The 17,071-nt window shown below is 42.1% G+C and overlaps 1 protein-coding gene across 4 annotated transcripts in view; it reads left to right on the top strand.

Moving 5' to 3' along the window:
- The window catches only part of arhgap29a (Rho GTPase activating protein 29a), an 81,168-nt gene that overhangs the window by 42,326 nt on the left and 21,771 nt on the right, over positions 1-17,071 (top strand). For all 4 annotated transcript variants that reach the window (XM_038973308.1, XM_038973307.1, XM_038973310.1 and 1 more), the window contains 4 exons: positions 6,854-7,009; positions 8,458-8,522; positions 8,704-8,814; positions 9,049-9,129. In XM_038973308.1, the coding sequence (XP_038829236.1) occupies positions 6,854-7,009; positions 8,458-8,522; positions 8,704-8,814; positions 9,049-9,129 (413 nt within the window). The remainder of the gene's footprint in view (positions 1-6,853; positions 7,010-8,457; positions 8,523-8,703; positions 8,815-9,048; positions 9,130-17,071) is intronic.

The raw sequence follows: 17,071 nt of genomic DNA, 5'->3' as shown, positions 1-17,071 counted from the left end.
CATGCACTACAACCACCATGACACCTTACTACTCCATCCACTTAACAACTGATAGCAGTTCACAATTTACGATGTACTCTATCACAGCTTGGCTTGGCTCTCCCTTATAAAAACATTACATATTGACATAAATTGATTTTTTAATGAAAAATAAAAATAATAAATTACATTTTTATAGCGCTTTTAATAGGATCTCAAAGCACTTCAAGAGCAAGAAAACAAACAAGCAATATACCATGACAGGTCAACCAATAGAGGCCAAGTCTTTTATAGCTGCATCCTCCGAAGATGGAAAGGGTCAGTTTATGGCTTGAGCGAAGGGAGCTGGTCAGAAGATGGTAGATGATGGGGATGGAGTCTGCTGATGATCTTGTAGAGGGCAAGTCTGGGAACCAGCCTGGGTTTTATAGCCACTGGACTTCTCCTCTTCCTCTCTGTGTAGAATCCACTTGGGGGATTCCTCAGCAGCTGTGGGCGCCAGCAAGCTCACCACGCAAAGTTCAGAATAGTAGCCAGTCGTCCTCATTAAGAGCCCTCTTTCTCAGCACTGCTGTATTCCTCTGTCTCCCGTTCCTCTCACGCTTCAGGCGATTCCTCAAATGATATTCTCAAAACAGCTGGAATTGGCAGCCAGGTGAAACAAAAAAAGATGGTACTGTGCCCAGATGTATTTTTTAAACAAATCTAGTTAGCCAAGCCAAAAATAGTTAACCAGTCAGTCAATCTGCAAATCCGTGGCTCAAAAATGGCAGATATACGCAATAAAAACGAAATGTCATCAAAAACAACACTTGAAAACCCCTAAAAATAACTAAAGATGATTAGGTGTCAATGTGTCGATAGGCTATATGTCACTTGGGGTGACAGTACACCCAAAGTACTGTGGGGAGCATTGGAGTCAACATGGGTTGTGGAACACTTTCGACACCTTGTAGAGTCAATGCCCATATGAATTGAATCTGTTCTGAGGGCAAAAGTGGGTGCAACTCAACGTCTGTGCCCAGTGGGATGGCTCTAGAAGAGTTCGTTGAGCGAAAGTGCCCTCTCCACTATCATCTTAATACAGCTTCATCTGTCAATCTGTGTTACGTCACTCTGTGTACTCAACAAACCACATTCCCTCTGTAACAAATCTGGGTGGCTAGAAACACGGAACCACTGTGAATAGCTCATCGTAATATACCTACTACTGTACATACCATTTTATTTATATTGTCTGTACACACCACATATTTATATTCTCACTCTAATACAGTGCCTTCGGAAAGTATTCAGACCCCTTCACATTTTCCACATTTTGTTTCGTTACAGCATTATTCAAAAATGTATTACATTTTTCCCCCTCATCAATCTACACACAATATCCCATAATGACAAAGCAAAAACAAGTTCTTAGAAATGTTTGCTAATTTATCAAAAATTTAAAAAAATATGAAATATCACATTTCAAATCAAATCTAATGTTATTTGTCACATACACATGGTTAGCAGATGTTAATGCGAGTGTAGCGAAATGCTTGTGCTTCTAGTTCCGACAATGCAGTAATAACCAACGAGTAATCTAACCTAACAATTCCACAACTACTACCTTATACACACAAGTGTAAAGGAATGAATAATATGTACATAATAATATATGAATGAGTGATGGTACAGAATGGCATAGGCAAGATGCAAGATGGTATCGAGTACAGTATATACAAATGAGATGAGTAATGTAGGGTATGTAAACATATAAAAGTGGCATTGTTTAAAGTGGCTAGTGATACATGTATTACATCAAGATGGCAAGATGCAGTAGATGGTATAGAATACAGTATATACATATGAGATGAGTAATGTAGGGTATGTAAACATTATATGAAGTGGCATTGTTTAAAGTGGCTAGTGATACATTTTTTACATACATTTTTACATTATTAAAGTGGCTGGAGTTGAGTCAGTATGTTGGCAGCAGCCACTCAATGTTAGTGGTGGCTGTTTAACAGTCTGATGGTCTTGAGATAGAAGCTGTTTTTCAGTATCGGTCCCTGCTTTGATGCACCTGTACTGACCTCGCCTTCTGGATGATAGCGGGGTGAACAGGCAGTGGCTCGGGTGGTTGTTGTCCTTGATGATCTTTTTGACCTTCCTGTGACATCGGGTGGTGTAGGTGTCCTGGAGGTTAGGTAGTTTGCCCCCGGTGATGCGTTGTGCAGAACTCACTACCCTCTGGAGAGCCTTACGGTTGTGGGCGGAGCAGTTGCCGTACCAGGCGGTGATACAGCCCGACAGGATGCTCTCGATTGTGCATCTGTAAAAGTTTGTGAGTGCTTTTGGTGACAAGCCGAATTTCTTCAGCCTCCTGAGGTTGAAGAGGCGCTGCTGCACCTTCTTCACAACGCTGTCTGTGTGGGTGGACCAATTCAGTTTGTCCGTGATGTGTACGCCGAGGAACTTTAAATTTACTACCCTCTCCACTACTGTCCCGTAGATGTGGATAGGGGGTGCTCCCTCTGCTGTTTCCTGAAGTCCACGATCATCTCCTTTGTTTTATTGACGTTGAGTGTGAGGTTATTTTCCTGACACCACACTCCGAAGGCCCTCACCTCCTCCCTGTAGGCCATCTCGTCGTTGTTGGTAATCAAGCCTACCATTGTAGTGTCGTCTGCAAACTTGACGATTGAGTTGGAGGCATGCATGGCCACGCAGTCGTGGGTGAACAGGGAGTACAGGAGAGGGCTCAGAACGCACCCTTGTGGGGCCCCAGTGTTGAGGATCAGCGGGGTAGAGATGTTGTTACCTACCCTCACCACCTGGGGGCGGCCCGTCAGGAAGTCCAGTACCCAGTTGCACAGGGCGGGGTCGAGACCCAGGGTCTCGAGCTTGATGACGAGTTTGGAGGGTACTATGGTGTTAAATGCTGAGCTGTAGTCGATGAACAGCATTCTCACATAGGTATTCCTCTTGTCCAGATGGGTTAGGGCAGTGTGCAGTGTGGTTGCGATTGCGTCGTCTGTGGACCAATTGGTGCGGTAAGCAAATTGGAGTGGGTCTAGGGTGTCAGGTAGGGTGGAGGTGATATGGTCCTTGACTAGTCTCTCAAAGCACTTCATGATGACGGAAGTGAGTGCTACGGGGCGGTAGTCGTTTAGCTCAGTTACCTTAGCTTTCTTGGGAACAGGAACAATGGTGACCCTCTTGAAGCATGTGGGAACAGTAGACTGAGATAAGGATTGATTGAATATGTCCGTAAACATTTACATAAGTATTCAGCCCCTTTACTCAGTACTTTGTTGAAGCACCTTTGGTAGTGAATACTGCCTTGAGTCTTCTTGGGTATGACGCTACAAGCTTGGCACACCTATATCTGTAGAATTTCTCCCATTCTTCTCTGCAGATCCTCTCAAGCTCTGTCGAAGTTGGAATGGGAGCGTTGCTGCACAGCTATTTTCAGGTCTTTCCAGAGATGTTCAATCGTGTTCAAGTCCGGGCTCTGGCTGGGCCACTCAAGGACATTCAGAGACTCCTGCGTTGTCTTGGCTGTGTGCTTAGGGTCGTTGTCCTGTTGGAAGGTGAACCTTCGCCCCAGTCTGAGGTCCTGAGCACTCTAGAGCAGGTTTTCATCAAGGATCACTCTGTACTTTGCTTCATTCATCTCTTCCTCAATCCTGACTAGTCTCCCAATCCCTGCTGCTGAAAAACATCCCCTCAGCATGATGCTGCCACCACCATGCTTCACCGTAGGGATGGTGCCAGGTTTCCTCCAGACGTGACGCTTGGCGTTCAGGCCAAAGAGTTCAATCTTAGTTTCATCAGACCAGAGGATCTTGTTTCTCATGGTCTGAGAGTTTTTAGGTGCATTTTGGCAAACTCCAAGCGGGCTATCATGTGCCTTTTACTGAGGAGTGGCTTCCATCTTGCCATTCTACCACAAATGCCTAATTGTTGGAGTGCTGCAGAGATGGTTGTCCTTCTGGAAGGTTCTCCCATCTCCACAGAGGAACTCTAGAGCACTGTCAAAGTGATCATTAGGTTCTTGGTGACATCCCTGACCAAGGCCCGTCTTGGTGGTTCCAATCTTCTTCCATTTAAGAATGATGGAGGCCATTCTATTCTTGGGGACCTTCAATGCTGCAGAAATGTTTTGGTACCCTTCCCCAGATCTGTGCCTTGACACAATGCAGTCTCGGAGCTCTACGGTGTAACGGGTGTCCTCCTCCTCTTCAGACGTAGGGATTTGACCAAAACGCAGCGTTGTGATACGACATGAATATTTATTAAACAAGACGAAAACTAAACATACTTGAGAATATACAAAATAATAAACGAAGTCAAACAGACCCGAACAAACGAACTTACATAACACGAAGAACGCATGAACTGGCACAGACGACACAAACGAACGAACAAACGAAACAGTCCCGTGTGGTGCACAGACACAGACACGGAAGACAATCACCCACAAACAAACAGTGTGAACAGCCAACCTTTATATGGTTCTCAATCAGAGGAAACGTCAAACACCTGTCCCTGATTGAGAACCATATAAGGCTAATTACAAGTGACCTAAACATAGAAACACAAAACATAGAATGCCCACCCCAACTCACGCCCTGACCAACTAAACACATACAAAAATAACAGAAAACAGGTCAGGAACGTGACATACGGACAATTCCTTCGACGTCATGGCTTGGTTTTTGCTCTGACATGCACTGTTAACTGTACGACCTTATATAGACAGGCATGTGCCTTTCCAAATCATGTCCAATCAAGTTGTAGAAACATCTCAAGGATGATAAATGGAAACAGGATGCACCTGAGCTCAATTTCGAGTCTCATAGCAAAGGGTCTGAATACTTATGTAAATAAGGTAATACATTTGCAAATAAAAAAACTGTTTTCACTTTGTCATTATGGGGTATTGTGTGTAGATTGCTGAGGAAATTGTTTTATTTAATCCATTTTAGAACGAGGCTAGAGCCTAACAAAATGTCGAAAAAGTCCTGGGGTCTGAGTACTTTCCAAAGCACTGTATATACACTACCGTTCAAAAGTTTGGAGTCACTTAGAAATGCCCTTGTTTTTGAAGGAAAAGCACATTTTTCGTCCATTAAAATAACATAAAATTGATCAGAAATACAGTGTAGACAAATTGTTATGTTGTAAATGACTATTGTAGCTGGAAACTGCAGTTTTTTTTATGGATTATCTACATAGGCGTACAGAGACCCATTATCAGCAACCATCAGTCCTGTGTTCCAATGGCACGTTGTGTTAGCTAATCCAAGTTTATCATTTTGAAAGGCTAATTGATCATTAGAAAACCCTTTTGCAATTTTGTTAGCACAGCTGAAAAGTGTTGTTCTGATTAAAGAAGCAATAAAACTGGCCTTCTTTAGACTAGTTGAGTATCTGTTTTGCGTAAGCATTTTTGGGTACGATTAGAGGCTCAAGATGACCGGAAACAAATAACTTTCATCTGAAACTCGCAGTCTATTCTTGTTCTGAGAAATTAAGGATATTCCATGCGAGAAATTGCCAAGAAACTGAAAAACTCGTACAACGCTGTGTACTACTCCCTTCACAGAACAGCGCAAACTGTCTCTAACCAGAATAGAAAGAGGAGTGGGAGGCCCCGGTGCACAACTGAGCAAGAGGACAAGTACGTTAGAGTGTCTAGTTTGAGAAACAGACGCCTCACATGTCCTCAACTGGCAGCTTCATTAAATAGTACCCGCAAAACACCAGTCTCAACGTCAACAGTAAAGAGGCGACTCCGGGATGCTGGCCTTCTAGGCAGAGTTCCTCTGTCCAGTGTCTGTGTTCTTTTGCCCATCTTAATCTTTTCTTTTTAATGGCCAGTCTGAGATATGGCTTAGACTGACGAGTTTCAGAAGAAAGAAGAAAGTTCTTTGTTTCTGGCCATTTTGAGCCTGTAATCTAAATGCACAAATGCTGATGCTCCAGATACTCAATTAGTCTAAAGAAGGCCAGTTTTATTGCTTCTTTAATCAGCACAACCGTTTTCAGCTGTGCTAACATAATTGCAAAAGGATTTTCTAATGATCAATTAGCCTTTTAAAATTATTAACTTGGATTAGCTGACACAACGTGCCATTGGAACACAGGAGTGATGGTTGCTGATAATAGGCCTCTGTACGTCTATGTAGATATTCCTTTAAAAAAAATCAGTTTCCAGCAACAATAGTAATTTACAACATTAACAATGTCTACACTGTATTTGTGATCAATTTTATTTTATTTTAATGCAAAAAAATTGCTTTTCTTTCAAAAACAAGGACATTTCTAAGTGACCCCAAACTTTTGAACGGTAGTGTGTGTGTGTGTGTGTGTGTGTGTGTGTGTGTGTGTGTGTGTGTGTGTGTGTGTGTGTGTGTGTGTGTGTGTGTGTGTGTGTGTGTGTGTGTGTGTGTGTGTGTGTGTGTATAGTCTGTCTCTATGTAGTCTCTATGGTATAGTTTAGTTAAGGGGCCTATATAAGCTCTCCTGTCACACAGAGTGACCTATTAGCTCAGTCATATTAACACATAGAGGAGGCAATCCCTGTCCTGTCCAGTCTACTTAGCATTACAATGTATTACCAACACATAACCCAAGGTCAACAGGGACTTTACTTTCTGACAGATCTGACACACACACTGTTGCGCATACAGTCATGCGCACTCGTACACACTCACGAACACACACACACAGTCATACACAGATACTCACACATGCGATAGAGAGGGGCTTGTCTGTAGCTAGTTGCCAGTAGCTGTTAGCCAGTAGGTAGCAATGCTCGGTCTCAGGCCTAGGCCCACTAACTTCTTCTTCCCCAACCCATGGCGTGTTACCATTACCATCACAGGTCCATCGCCGCCGGCGAGGGCGGAGGAGGTGGATGGTGTGGACGTGGCGCTGCAGCGGAGTGAAGGCGGGGTGGAGTCAGCTCTACTATACGCCAAGGCCTGGTCCAAGTACACCAAGGAGCTGCTGGCCTGGGTGGACAAACGACTCAGTGTGGGTGAGTCTCTCTCCCTCCCTTTACCTCTAACACACATAGGATTAATACAGAGAAACATCTCATTATTGGTGAGTCGGAGCCACAGAATAAAAAAATAAAAACTGTTATTAGATTATATATTATAAACCGTGTGGTTCGAGCACTCAATGCTGATTGGCTGATAGCAGTGGTATATCATTCCGTATATCATAGGTATGACAAAACATGTATTTTTCTGTTTTAATTACGTTGGTAACCAGTTTATAATATCAATAAGGCACCTCAGGGGTTTGTGGTATATGGCCAATATACCACGGCTAACAGCTGTATGCAGGCACTTTGCGTTGCGTCGTGCATAAGAACAGGGGGTTGATGTAAGCTGTGTCACCGTTGGTATTTGGTATTTTATTAGGATCATCATTAGCTGTTGCAAAAACAGCAGGTACTCTTCATGGGGTCCACACAAAACATGAAACATTACATAACACAGAACATTAATAGACAAGAACAGCTCAAGGACAGAACTACATAAATGTTTTAAAAAGGCACACAGCCTACATATCAATGCATACACAGAAACTATCTTTCGGGGTTGGGGGTCTTTGCTGATCTTTAACTCCTTTTGCCTCAGCTCTGGAAGTGTTTTTTTCTTAGCGTTAGCCTAGCATTAGCTACTGTACATTAGCTTAGTTTGTCCTAACATTAGCTAAGGTATATTAGCATAGTTTGTCTTAGCATTAGCTACTGTATATTACCTTAGTTTGTACTAGCATTAGCTACTGCATATTAGCTTTGTTTTTCCTGGCGTTAGCTACTGTATATTAGCTTAATTTGTCCTAGCATTAGCCTACTTGTAAACAATAATAGATAGTTTCACACCTGGTCTATATTGCCCCAGATATATACTAGGACAAACTTGCATGGGTTGAATATAACACTGATGAGGTTATTATATGCTTTTTCACTACAGTAAACGCTAAACTTACCTAAGCACAGTATAGTGTACACTCTTAGAAATAAGGGTTTCCAAAGGTTCTTGGGTTGGTTTGTATGTATCCCCATAGAATAAACCTTTTTGGTTACAGGTAGAACCCTTTTTGGTTCCAAGTAGAACTCTTTTGGGTTTCGTGTACAACCCTCGGGAAAGGGTTCTTCTACCTGGAACCAAAAGTGTTCTACCTGGAACCAAAAAGGGTTCTTCAAAAGGTTATCCTATGGGGACAGCCGAAGAACCATTTTAGGTTCTAGATAGCACCTTTTTTGCTAAGAGTGTAGTAGTGTGATTAGTCATTTGTCGTTAGCTCCTCTATTTGGATGAATAGGTTCCTGGGCATTTGTGGTTTTTGTCCTGTACTTAATCACTCAATGTCTACATACTACACACAGGGACAGTAGCTACTTAGTCATGCTGTATTGAACATTTATGACATAACCAGGCTAGGCAGGTAACGTTGAGTGTCTGATTGCAGATATCGAGTATGCGAAGAGCTACGCCAAAATGGCCGAATCAGCGAAGACACTCGCAAGTCAACAGGTGATTATGATGAAATATGTTTTCTGCTCATATCAGTTGCATTTGTTATAATATCCACACTGTTCACCGGTTAATTTGTATCTCAAAAGATAACAGCTGTCATGACAATGAGTCATTTTAAACCATCTAGACTACTTATTTTGAATTGTGATTAGTCACTTTTGTTGTCTTCCCATCAAAGGAGTTCATGCCATTCCGGGACATTTACATGTCAGCATTCAAGAACGATATTGAGTACAGCCAGCTCCTACTGCACACAGCAGCTACCCTTCAAACCAACAAATTCATGCAGGTATGTACATCTAAGTGACTTTTCAGTATGTCCTGCTCTGATCTGCATAATCCATACTCACAGGCATTTGATGGATAAGTTAGCATTGACTCACTGAAGCGTTTGTGTGTGTGTGTGTGTGTGTGTGTGTGTGTGTGTGTGTGTGTGTGTGTGTGTGTGTGTGTGTGTGTGTGTGTGTGTGTGTGTGTGTGTGTGTGTGTGTGTGTGGGGGGGGGGGGGGGGCTTATTCTCTAGCCTCTCCTCGCGCGGAAGAACGAGCTGGACAAACTGAGGAAGGAGGTCAAGGAGCAGTGGCAGAGAGAACAGAAGAAAATGGTGGGTGGGACTTCAAACTTAAAGCAAACAGAGCCAGTCATCAAAGGATATGTAAACCCCTCGCTGTGTGTGTGTGTGTGTGTGTGTGTGTGTGTGTGTGTGTGTGTGTGTGTGTGTGTGTGTGTGTGTGTGTGTGTGTGTGTGTGTGTGTGCGCGTGTGTGTGTGTGAGCCAGGCTCTTTACATTATTCAGGCGGTTAATAGCTGCAGAGTGTTGAACGTAATCTCTTGAAGTCCAATTGCACCACCAGTGTGACTAGATGAGAGCAGACCCTGAACAAACTGGGTTGGTTAGTGTGTATCTCTAAGGACTGGGTTGGTTAGTGTGTATCTCTAAGGACTGTGTTGGTTAGTATGTATCTCTAAGGACTGTGTTGGTTAGTGTGTATCTCTAAGGACTGGGTTGGTTAGTCTGTATCTCTAATGACTGGGTTGGTTAGTATGTATCTCTAAGGACTGGGTTGGTTAGTATGTATCTCTAAGGACTGGGTTGATTAGTATGTATCTCTAAGGACTGGGTTGGTTAGTGTGTATCTCTAAGGACTGGGTTGGTTAGTCTGTATCTCTAATGACTGGGTTGGTTAGTATGTATCTCTAAGGACTGGGTTGGTTAGTGTGTATCTCTAAGGACTGGGTTGGTTAGTATGTATCTCTAAGGACTGTGTTGGTTAGTATGTATCTCTAAGGACTGGGTTGGTTAGTATGTATCTCTAAGGACTGTGTTGGTTAGTATGTATCTCTAAGGACTGTGTTGGTTAGTATGTATCTCTAAGGACTGGGTTGGTTAGTATGTATCTCTAAGGACTGGGTTGGTTAGTATGTACTGTATCTCTAAGGACTGTGTTGGTTAGTATGTACTGTATCTCTAAGGACTGTGTTGGTTTGTATGTATCTCTAAGGACTGTGTTGGTTAGTATGTATCTCTAAGGACTGTGTTGGTTAGTATGTATCTCTAAGGACTGGGTTGGTTAGTATGTATCTCTAAGGACTGGGTTGGTTAGTCTGTATCTCTAAGGACTGGGTTGGTTAGTATGTATCTCTAAGGACTGGGTTGGTTAGTGTGTATCTCTAAGGACTGTGTTGGTTAGTATGTATCTCTAAGGACTGGGTTGGTTAGTGTGTTTCTCTAATGACTGGGTTGGTTAGTATGTATCTCTAAGGACTGGGTTGGTTAGTATGTATCTCTAAGGACTGTGTTGGTTAGTATGTATCTCTAAGGACTGGGTTGGTTAGTATGTATCTCTAAGGACTGGGTTGGTTAGTATGTACTGTATCTCTAAGGACTGTGTTGGTTAGTATGTACTGTATCTCTAAGGACTGTGTTGGTTAGTATGTATCTCTAAGGACTGTGTTGGTTAGTATGTATCTCTAAGGACTGTGTTGGTTAGTATGTATCTATAAGGACTGTGTTGGTTAGTATGTATCTCTAAGCACGGTGTTGGTTAGTATGTATCTCTAAGGACTGTGTTGGTTAGTATGTATCTCTAAGGACTGTGTTGGTTAGTATGTATCTCTAAGGACTGGGTTGGTTAGTATGTACTGTATCTCTAAGGACTGGGTTGGTTAGTATGTATCTCTAAGGACTGGGTTGGTTAGTGTGTATCTCTAAGGACTGGGTTGGTTAGTGTGTATCTCTAAGGACTGGGTTGGTTAGTGTGTATCTATAAGGACTGGGTTGGTTAGTATGTATCTCTAATGACTGGGTTGGTTAGTATGTATCTCTAAGGACTGGGTTGGTTAGTGTGTATCTCTAAGGACTGTGTTGGTTAGTGTGTATCTCTAAGGACTGTGTTGGTTAGTGTGTATCTCTAAGGACTGGGTTGGTTAGTGTGTATCTCTAAGGACTGGGTTGGTTAGTGTGTATCTCTAAGGACTGGGTTGGTTAGTATGTATCTCTAAGGACTGTGTTGGTTAGTATGTATCTCTAAGGACTGGGTTGATTAGTATGTATCTCTAAGGACTGGGTTGGTTAGTGTGTATCTCTAAGGACTGTGTTGGTTAGTATGTATCTCTAAGGACTGGGTTGATTAGTATGTATCTCTAAGGACTGGGTTGGTTAGTATGTATCTCTAAGGACTGGGTTGGTTAGTGTGTATCTCTAAGGACTGTGTTGGTTAGTGTGTATCTCTAAGGACTGTGTTGGTTAGTATGTATCTCTAAGGACTGGGTTGGTTAGTGTGTATCTCTAAGGACTGGGTTGGTTAGTATGTATCTCTAAGGACTGTGTTGGTTAGTGTGTATCTCTAAGGACTGGGTTGGTTAGTATGTATCTCTAAGGACTGTGTTGGTTAGTATGTATCTCTAAGGACTGGGTTGGTTAGTATGTATCTCTAAGGACTGGGTTGGTTAGTATGAATCTCTAAGGACTGGGTTGGTTAGTATGTATCTCTAAGGACTGTGTTGGTTAGTATGTATCTCTAAGGACTGTGTTGGTTAGTATGTATCTCTAAGGACTGGGTTGGTTAGTGTGTATCTCTAAGGACTGGGTTGGTTAGTATGTATCTTTAAGGACTGGGTTGGTTAGTATGTATCTCTAAGGACTGGGTTGGTTAGTGTGTATCTCTAAGGACTGGGTTGGTTAGTGTGTATCTCTAAGGACTGTGTTGCTTAGTGTGTATCTCTAAGGAGTGGGTTGGTTAGTGTGTATCTCTAAGGACTGGGTTGGTTAGTATGAATCTCTAAGGACTGGGTTGGTTAGTATGTATCTCTAAGGACTGTGTTGGTTAGTATGTATCTCTAATGACTGTGTTGGTTAGTATGTATCTCTAAGGACTGGGTTGGTTAGTCTGTATCTCTAAGGACTGGGTTGGTTAGTATGTATCTCTAAGGACTGGGTTGGTTAGTGTGTATCTCTAAGGACTGGGTTGGTTAGTATGTATCTCTAAGGACTGGGTTGGTTAGTATGTATCTCTAAGGACTGGGTTGGTTAGTATGTATCTCTAAGGACTGGGTTGGTTAGTGTGTATCTCTAAGGACTGGGTTGGTTAGTATGTATCTCTAAGGACTGGGTTGGTTAGTATGTATCTCTAAGGACTGGGTTGATTAGTGTGTATCTCTAAGGACTGGTTTGGTTAGTGTGTATCTCTAAGGACTGTGTTGGTTACTATGCATCTTTAAGGACTGGGTTGGTTAGTATGTATCTCTAAGGACTGGGTTGGTTAGTATGTATCTCTAAGGACTGGGTTGGTTAGTGTGTATCTCTAAGGACTCGGTTGGTTAGTGTGTATCTCTAAGGACTGGGTTGGTTAGTATGTATCTCTAAGGAGTGGGTTGGTTAGTGTGTATCTCTAAGGACTGGGTTAGTTAGTATGTATCTCTAAGGACTGGGTTGGTTAGTATGTATCTCTAAGGACTGGGTTGGTTAGTATGTATCTCTAAGGACTGGGTTGGTTAGTGTGTTTCTCTAAGGACTGGGTTAGTTAGTATGTATCTCTAAGGACTGGGTTGGTTAGTATGTATCTCTAAGGACTGGGTTGGTTAGTATGTATCTCTAAGGACTGGGTTGGTTAGTATGTATCTCTAAGGACTGGGTTGGTTAGTGTGTATCTCTAAGGACTGGGTTGGTTAGTGTGTATCTCTAAAGACTGTGTTAGTTAGTATGTATCTCTAAGGACTGGGTTGGTTAGTATGTATCTCTAAGGACTGGGTTGGTTAGTATGTATCTCTAAGGACTGTGTTGGTTAGTATGTATCTCTAAGGACTGGGTTGGTTAGTATGTATCTCTAATGACTGTGTTGGTTAGTATGTACTGTATCTCTAAGGACTGGGTTGGTTAGTATGTATCTCTAAGGACTGGGTTGGTTAGTATGTATCTCTAAGGACTGGGTTGGTTAGTATGTATCTCTAAGGACTGGGTTGGTTAGTATGTATCTCTAAGTTCTGGGTTGGTTAGTATGTATCTCTAAGGACTGGGTTGGTTAGTATGTATCTCTAAGGACTGGGTTGGTTAGTATGTATCTCTAAGGACTGGGTTGGTTAGTGTGTATCTCTAAGGACTGGGTTGGTTAGTATGTATCTCTAAGGACTGTGTTGGTTAGTATGTACTGTATCTCTAAGGACTGGGTTGGTTAGTATGTATCTCTAAGGACTGGGTTGGTTAGTATGTATCTCTAAGGACTGGGTTGGTTAGTATGTATCTCTAAGGACTGGGTTGGTTAGTATGTATCTCTAAGGACTGGGTTGATTAGTGTGTATCTCTAAGGACTGGGTTGGTTAGTGTGTATCTCTAAGGACTCGGTTGGTTAGTGTGTATCTCTAAGGACTGGGTTGGTTAGTATGTATCTCTAATGAGTGGGTTGGTTAGTGTGTATCTCTAAGGACTGGGTTAGTTAGTATGTATCTCTAAGGACTGGGTTGGTTAGTATGTATCTCTAAGGACTGGGTTGGTTAGTATGTATCTCTAAGGACTGGGTTGGTTAGTGTGTTTCTCTAAGGACTGGGTTAGTTAGTATGTATCTCTAAGGACTGGGTTGGTTAGTATGTATCTCTAAGGACTGGGTTGGTTAGTATGTATCTCTAAGGACTGGGTTGGTTAGTATGTATCTCTAAGGACTGGGTTGGTTAGTGTGTATCTCTAAGGACTGGGTTGGTTAGTGTGTATCTCTAAGGACTGTGTTAGTTAGTATGTATCTCTAAGGACTGGGTTGGTTAGTATGTATCTCTAAGGACTGGGTTGGTTAGTATGTATCTCTAAGGACTGTGTTGGTTAGTATGTATCTCTAAGGACTGGGTTGGTTAGTATGTATCTCTAATGACTGTGTTGGTTAGTATGTACTGTATCTCTAAGGACTGGGTTGGTTAGTATGTATCTCTAAGGACTGGGTTGGTTAGTATGTATCTCTAAGGACTGGGTTGGTTAGTATGTATCTCTAAGGACTGGGTTGGTTAGTATGTATCTCTAAGGACTGGGTTGGTTAGTATGTATCTCTAAGGACTGGGTTGGTTAGTATGTATCTCTAAGGACTGGGTTGGTTAGTGTGTATCTCTAAGGACTGGGTTGGTTAGTATGTATCTCTAAGGACTGTGTTGGTTAGTATGTACTGTATCTCTAAGGACTGGGTTGGTTAGTATGTATCTCTAAGGACTGGGTTGGTTAGTATGTATCTCTAAGGACTGGGTTGGTTAGTATGTATCTCTAAGGACTGGGTTGGTTAGTATGTATCTCTAAGGACTGGGTTGGTTAGTATGTATCTCTAAGGACTGGGTTGGTTAGTATGTATCTCTAAGGACTGGGTTGGTTAGTATGTATCTCTAAGGACTGGGTTGGTTAGTATGTATCTCTAAGGTTGGTTAGTATGTATCTCTAAGGACTGGGTTGGTTAGTGTGTATCTCTAAGGACTGGGTTGGTTAGTATGTATCTCTAAGGACTGGGTTGGTTAGTATGTATCTCTAAGGACTGTGTTGGTTAGTATGTATCTCTAAGGACTGTGTTGGTTAGTATGTATCTCTAAGGACTGTGTTGGTTAGTATGTATCTCTAAGGACTGTGTTGGTTAGTATGTATCTCTAAGGACTGGGTTGGTTAGTATGTATCTCTAAGGACTGTGTTGGTTAGTATGTATCTCTAAGGACTGTGTTGGTTAGTATGTATCTCTAAGGACTGGGTTGGTTAGTATGTACTGTATCTCTAAGGACTGGGTTGGTTAGTATGTATCTCTAAGGACTGGGTTGGTTAGTGTGTATCTCTAAGGACTGGGTTGATTAGTATGTATCTCTAAGGACTGGGTTGGTTAGTGTGTATCTCTAAGGACTGGGTTGGTTAGTATGTATCTCTAAGGACTGTGTTGGTTAGTATGTATCTCTAAGGACTGGGTTGATTAGTATGTATCTCTAAGGACTGGGTTGGTTAGTATGTATCTCTAAGGACTGGGTTGGTTAGTGTGTATCTCTAAGGACTGTGTTGGTTAGTGTGTATCTCTAAGGACTGTGTTGGTTAGTATGTATCTCTAAGGACTGGGTTGGTTAGTGTGTATCTCTAAGGACTGGGTTGGTTAGTATGTATCTCTAAGGACTGTGTTGGTTAGTGTGTATCTCTAAGGACTGGGTTGGTTAGTATGTATCTCTAAGGACTGTGTTGGTTAGTATGTATCTCTAAGGACTGGGTTGGTTAGTATGTATCTCTAAGGACTGGGTTGGTTAGTATGAATCTCTAAGGACTGGGTTGGTTAGTATGTATCTCTAAGGACTGTGTTGGTTAGTATGTATCACTAAGGACTGTGTTGGTTAGTATGTATCTCTAAGGACTGGGTTGGTTAGTGTGTATCTCTAAGGACTGGGTTGGTTAGTATGTATCTTTAAGGACTGGGTTGGTTAGTATGTATCTCTAAGGACTGGGTTGGTTAGTGTGTATCTCTAAGGACTGGGTTGGTTAGTGTGTATCTCTAAGGACTGTGTTGCTTAGTGTGTATCTCTAAGGACTGGGTTGGTTAGTGTGTATCTCTAAGGACTGGGTTGGTTAGTATATGTCTCTAATGACTGGGTTGGTTAGTATGTATCTCTAATGACTGGGTTGGTTAGTTTGTATCTATAAGGACTGGGTTGGTTAGTATGTATCTCTAATGACTGTGTTGGTTAGTATGTATCTCTAAGGACTGGGTTGGTTAGTCTGTATCTCTAATGACTGGGTTGGTTAGTATGTATCTCTAAGGACTGGGTTGGTTAGTGTGTATCTCTAAGGACTGGGTTGGTTAGTATGTATCTCTAAGGACTGGGTTGGTTAGTATGTATCTCTAAGGACTGGGTTGGTTAGTATGTATCTCTAAGGACTGGGTTGGTTAGTGTGTATCTCTAAGGACTGGGTTGGTTAGTATGTATCTCTAAGGACTGGGTTGGTTAGTATGTATCTCTAAGGACTGGGTTGATTAGTGTGTATCTCTAAGGACTGGGTTGGTTAGTATGTATCTCTAAGGACTGGTTTGGTTAGTGTGTATCTCTAAGGACTGTGTTGGTTACTATGCATCTTTAAGGACTGGGTTGGTTAGTATGTATCTCTAAGGACTGGGTTGGTTAGTATGTATCTCTAAGGACTGGGTTGGTTAGTGTGTATCTCTAAGGACTGGGTTGGTTAGTGTGTATCTCTAAGTACTGGGTTGGTTAGTATGTATCTCTAAGGAGTGGGTTGGTTAGTGTGTATCTCTAAGGACTGGGTTAGTTAGTATGTATCTCTAAGGACTGGGTTGGTTAGTATGTATCTCTAAGGACTGGGTTGGTTAGTATGTATCTCTAAGGACTGGGTTGGTTAGTGTGTTTCTCTAAGGACTGGGTTAGTTAGTATGTATCTCTAAGGACTGGGTTGGTTAGTATGTATCTCTGAGGACTGGGTTGGTTAGTATGTATCTCTAAGGACTGGGTTGGTTAGTATGTATCTCTAAGGACTGGGTTGGTTAGTGTGTATCTCTAAGGACTGGGTTGGTTAGTGTGTATTTCTAAGGACTGTGTTAGTTAGTATGTATCTCTAAGGACTGGGTTGGTTAGTATGTATCTCTAAGGACTGGGTTGGTTAGTATGTATCTCTAAGGACTGTGTTGGTTAGTATGTATCTCTAAGGACTGGGTTGGTTAGTATGTATCTCTAATGACTGTGTTGGTTAGTATGTACTGTATCTCTAAGGACTGGGTTGGTTAGTATGTATCTCTAAGGACTGGGTTGGTTAGTATGTATCTCTAAGGACTGGGTTGGTTAGTATGTATCTCTAAGGACTGGGTTGGTTAGTATGTATCTCTAAGGACTGGGTTGGTTAGTATGTATCTCTAAGGACTGGGTTGGTTAGTATGTATCTCTAAGGACTGGGTTGGTTAGTATGTATCTCTAAGGACTGGGTTGGTTAGTATGTATCTCTAAGGACTGGGTTGGTTAGTATGTATCTCTAAGGACTGGGTTGGTTAGTATGTATCTCTAAGGTTGGTTAGTATGTATCTCTAAGGACTGGGTTGGTTAGTGTGTAT

The sequence above is a fragment of the Salvelinus namaycush genome, chromosome 33, assembly GCF_016432855.1.
Source record: "Salvelinus namaycush isolate Seneca chromosome 33, SaNama_1.0, whole genome shotgun sequence".
Lineage (NCBI taxonomy): Eukaryota > Metazoa > Chordata > Actinopteri > Salmoniformes > Salmonidae > Salvelinus > Salvelinus namaycush.
The sequence above is the reverse complement of the archived record's forward strand: the minus strand, read 5'-3'. Positions and strand labels throughout refer to the sequence as shown.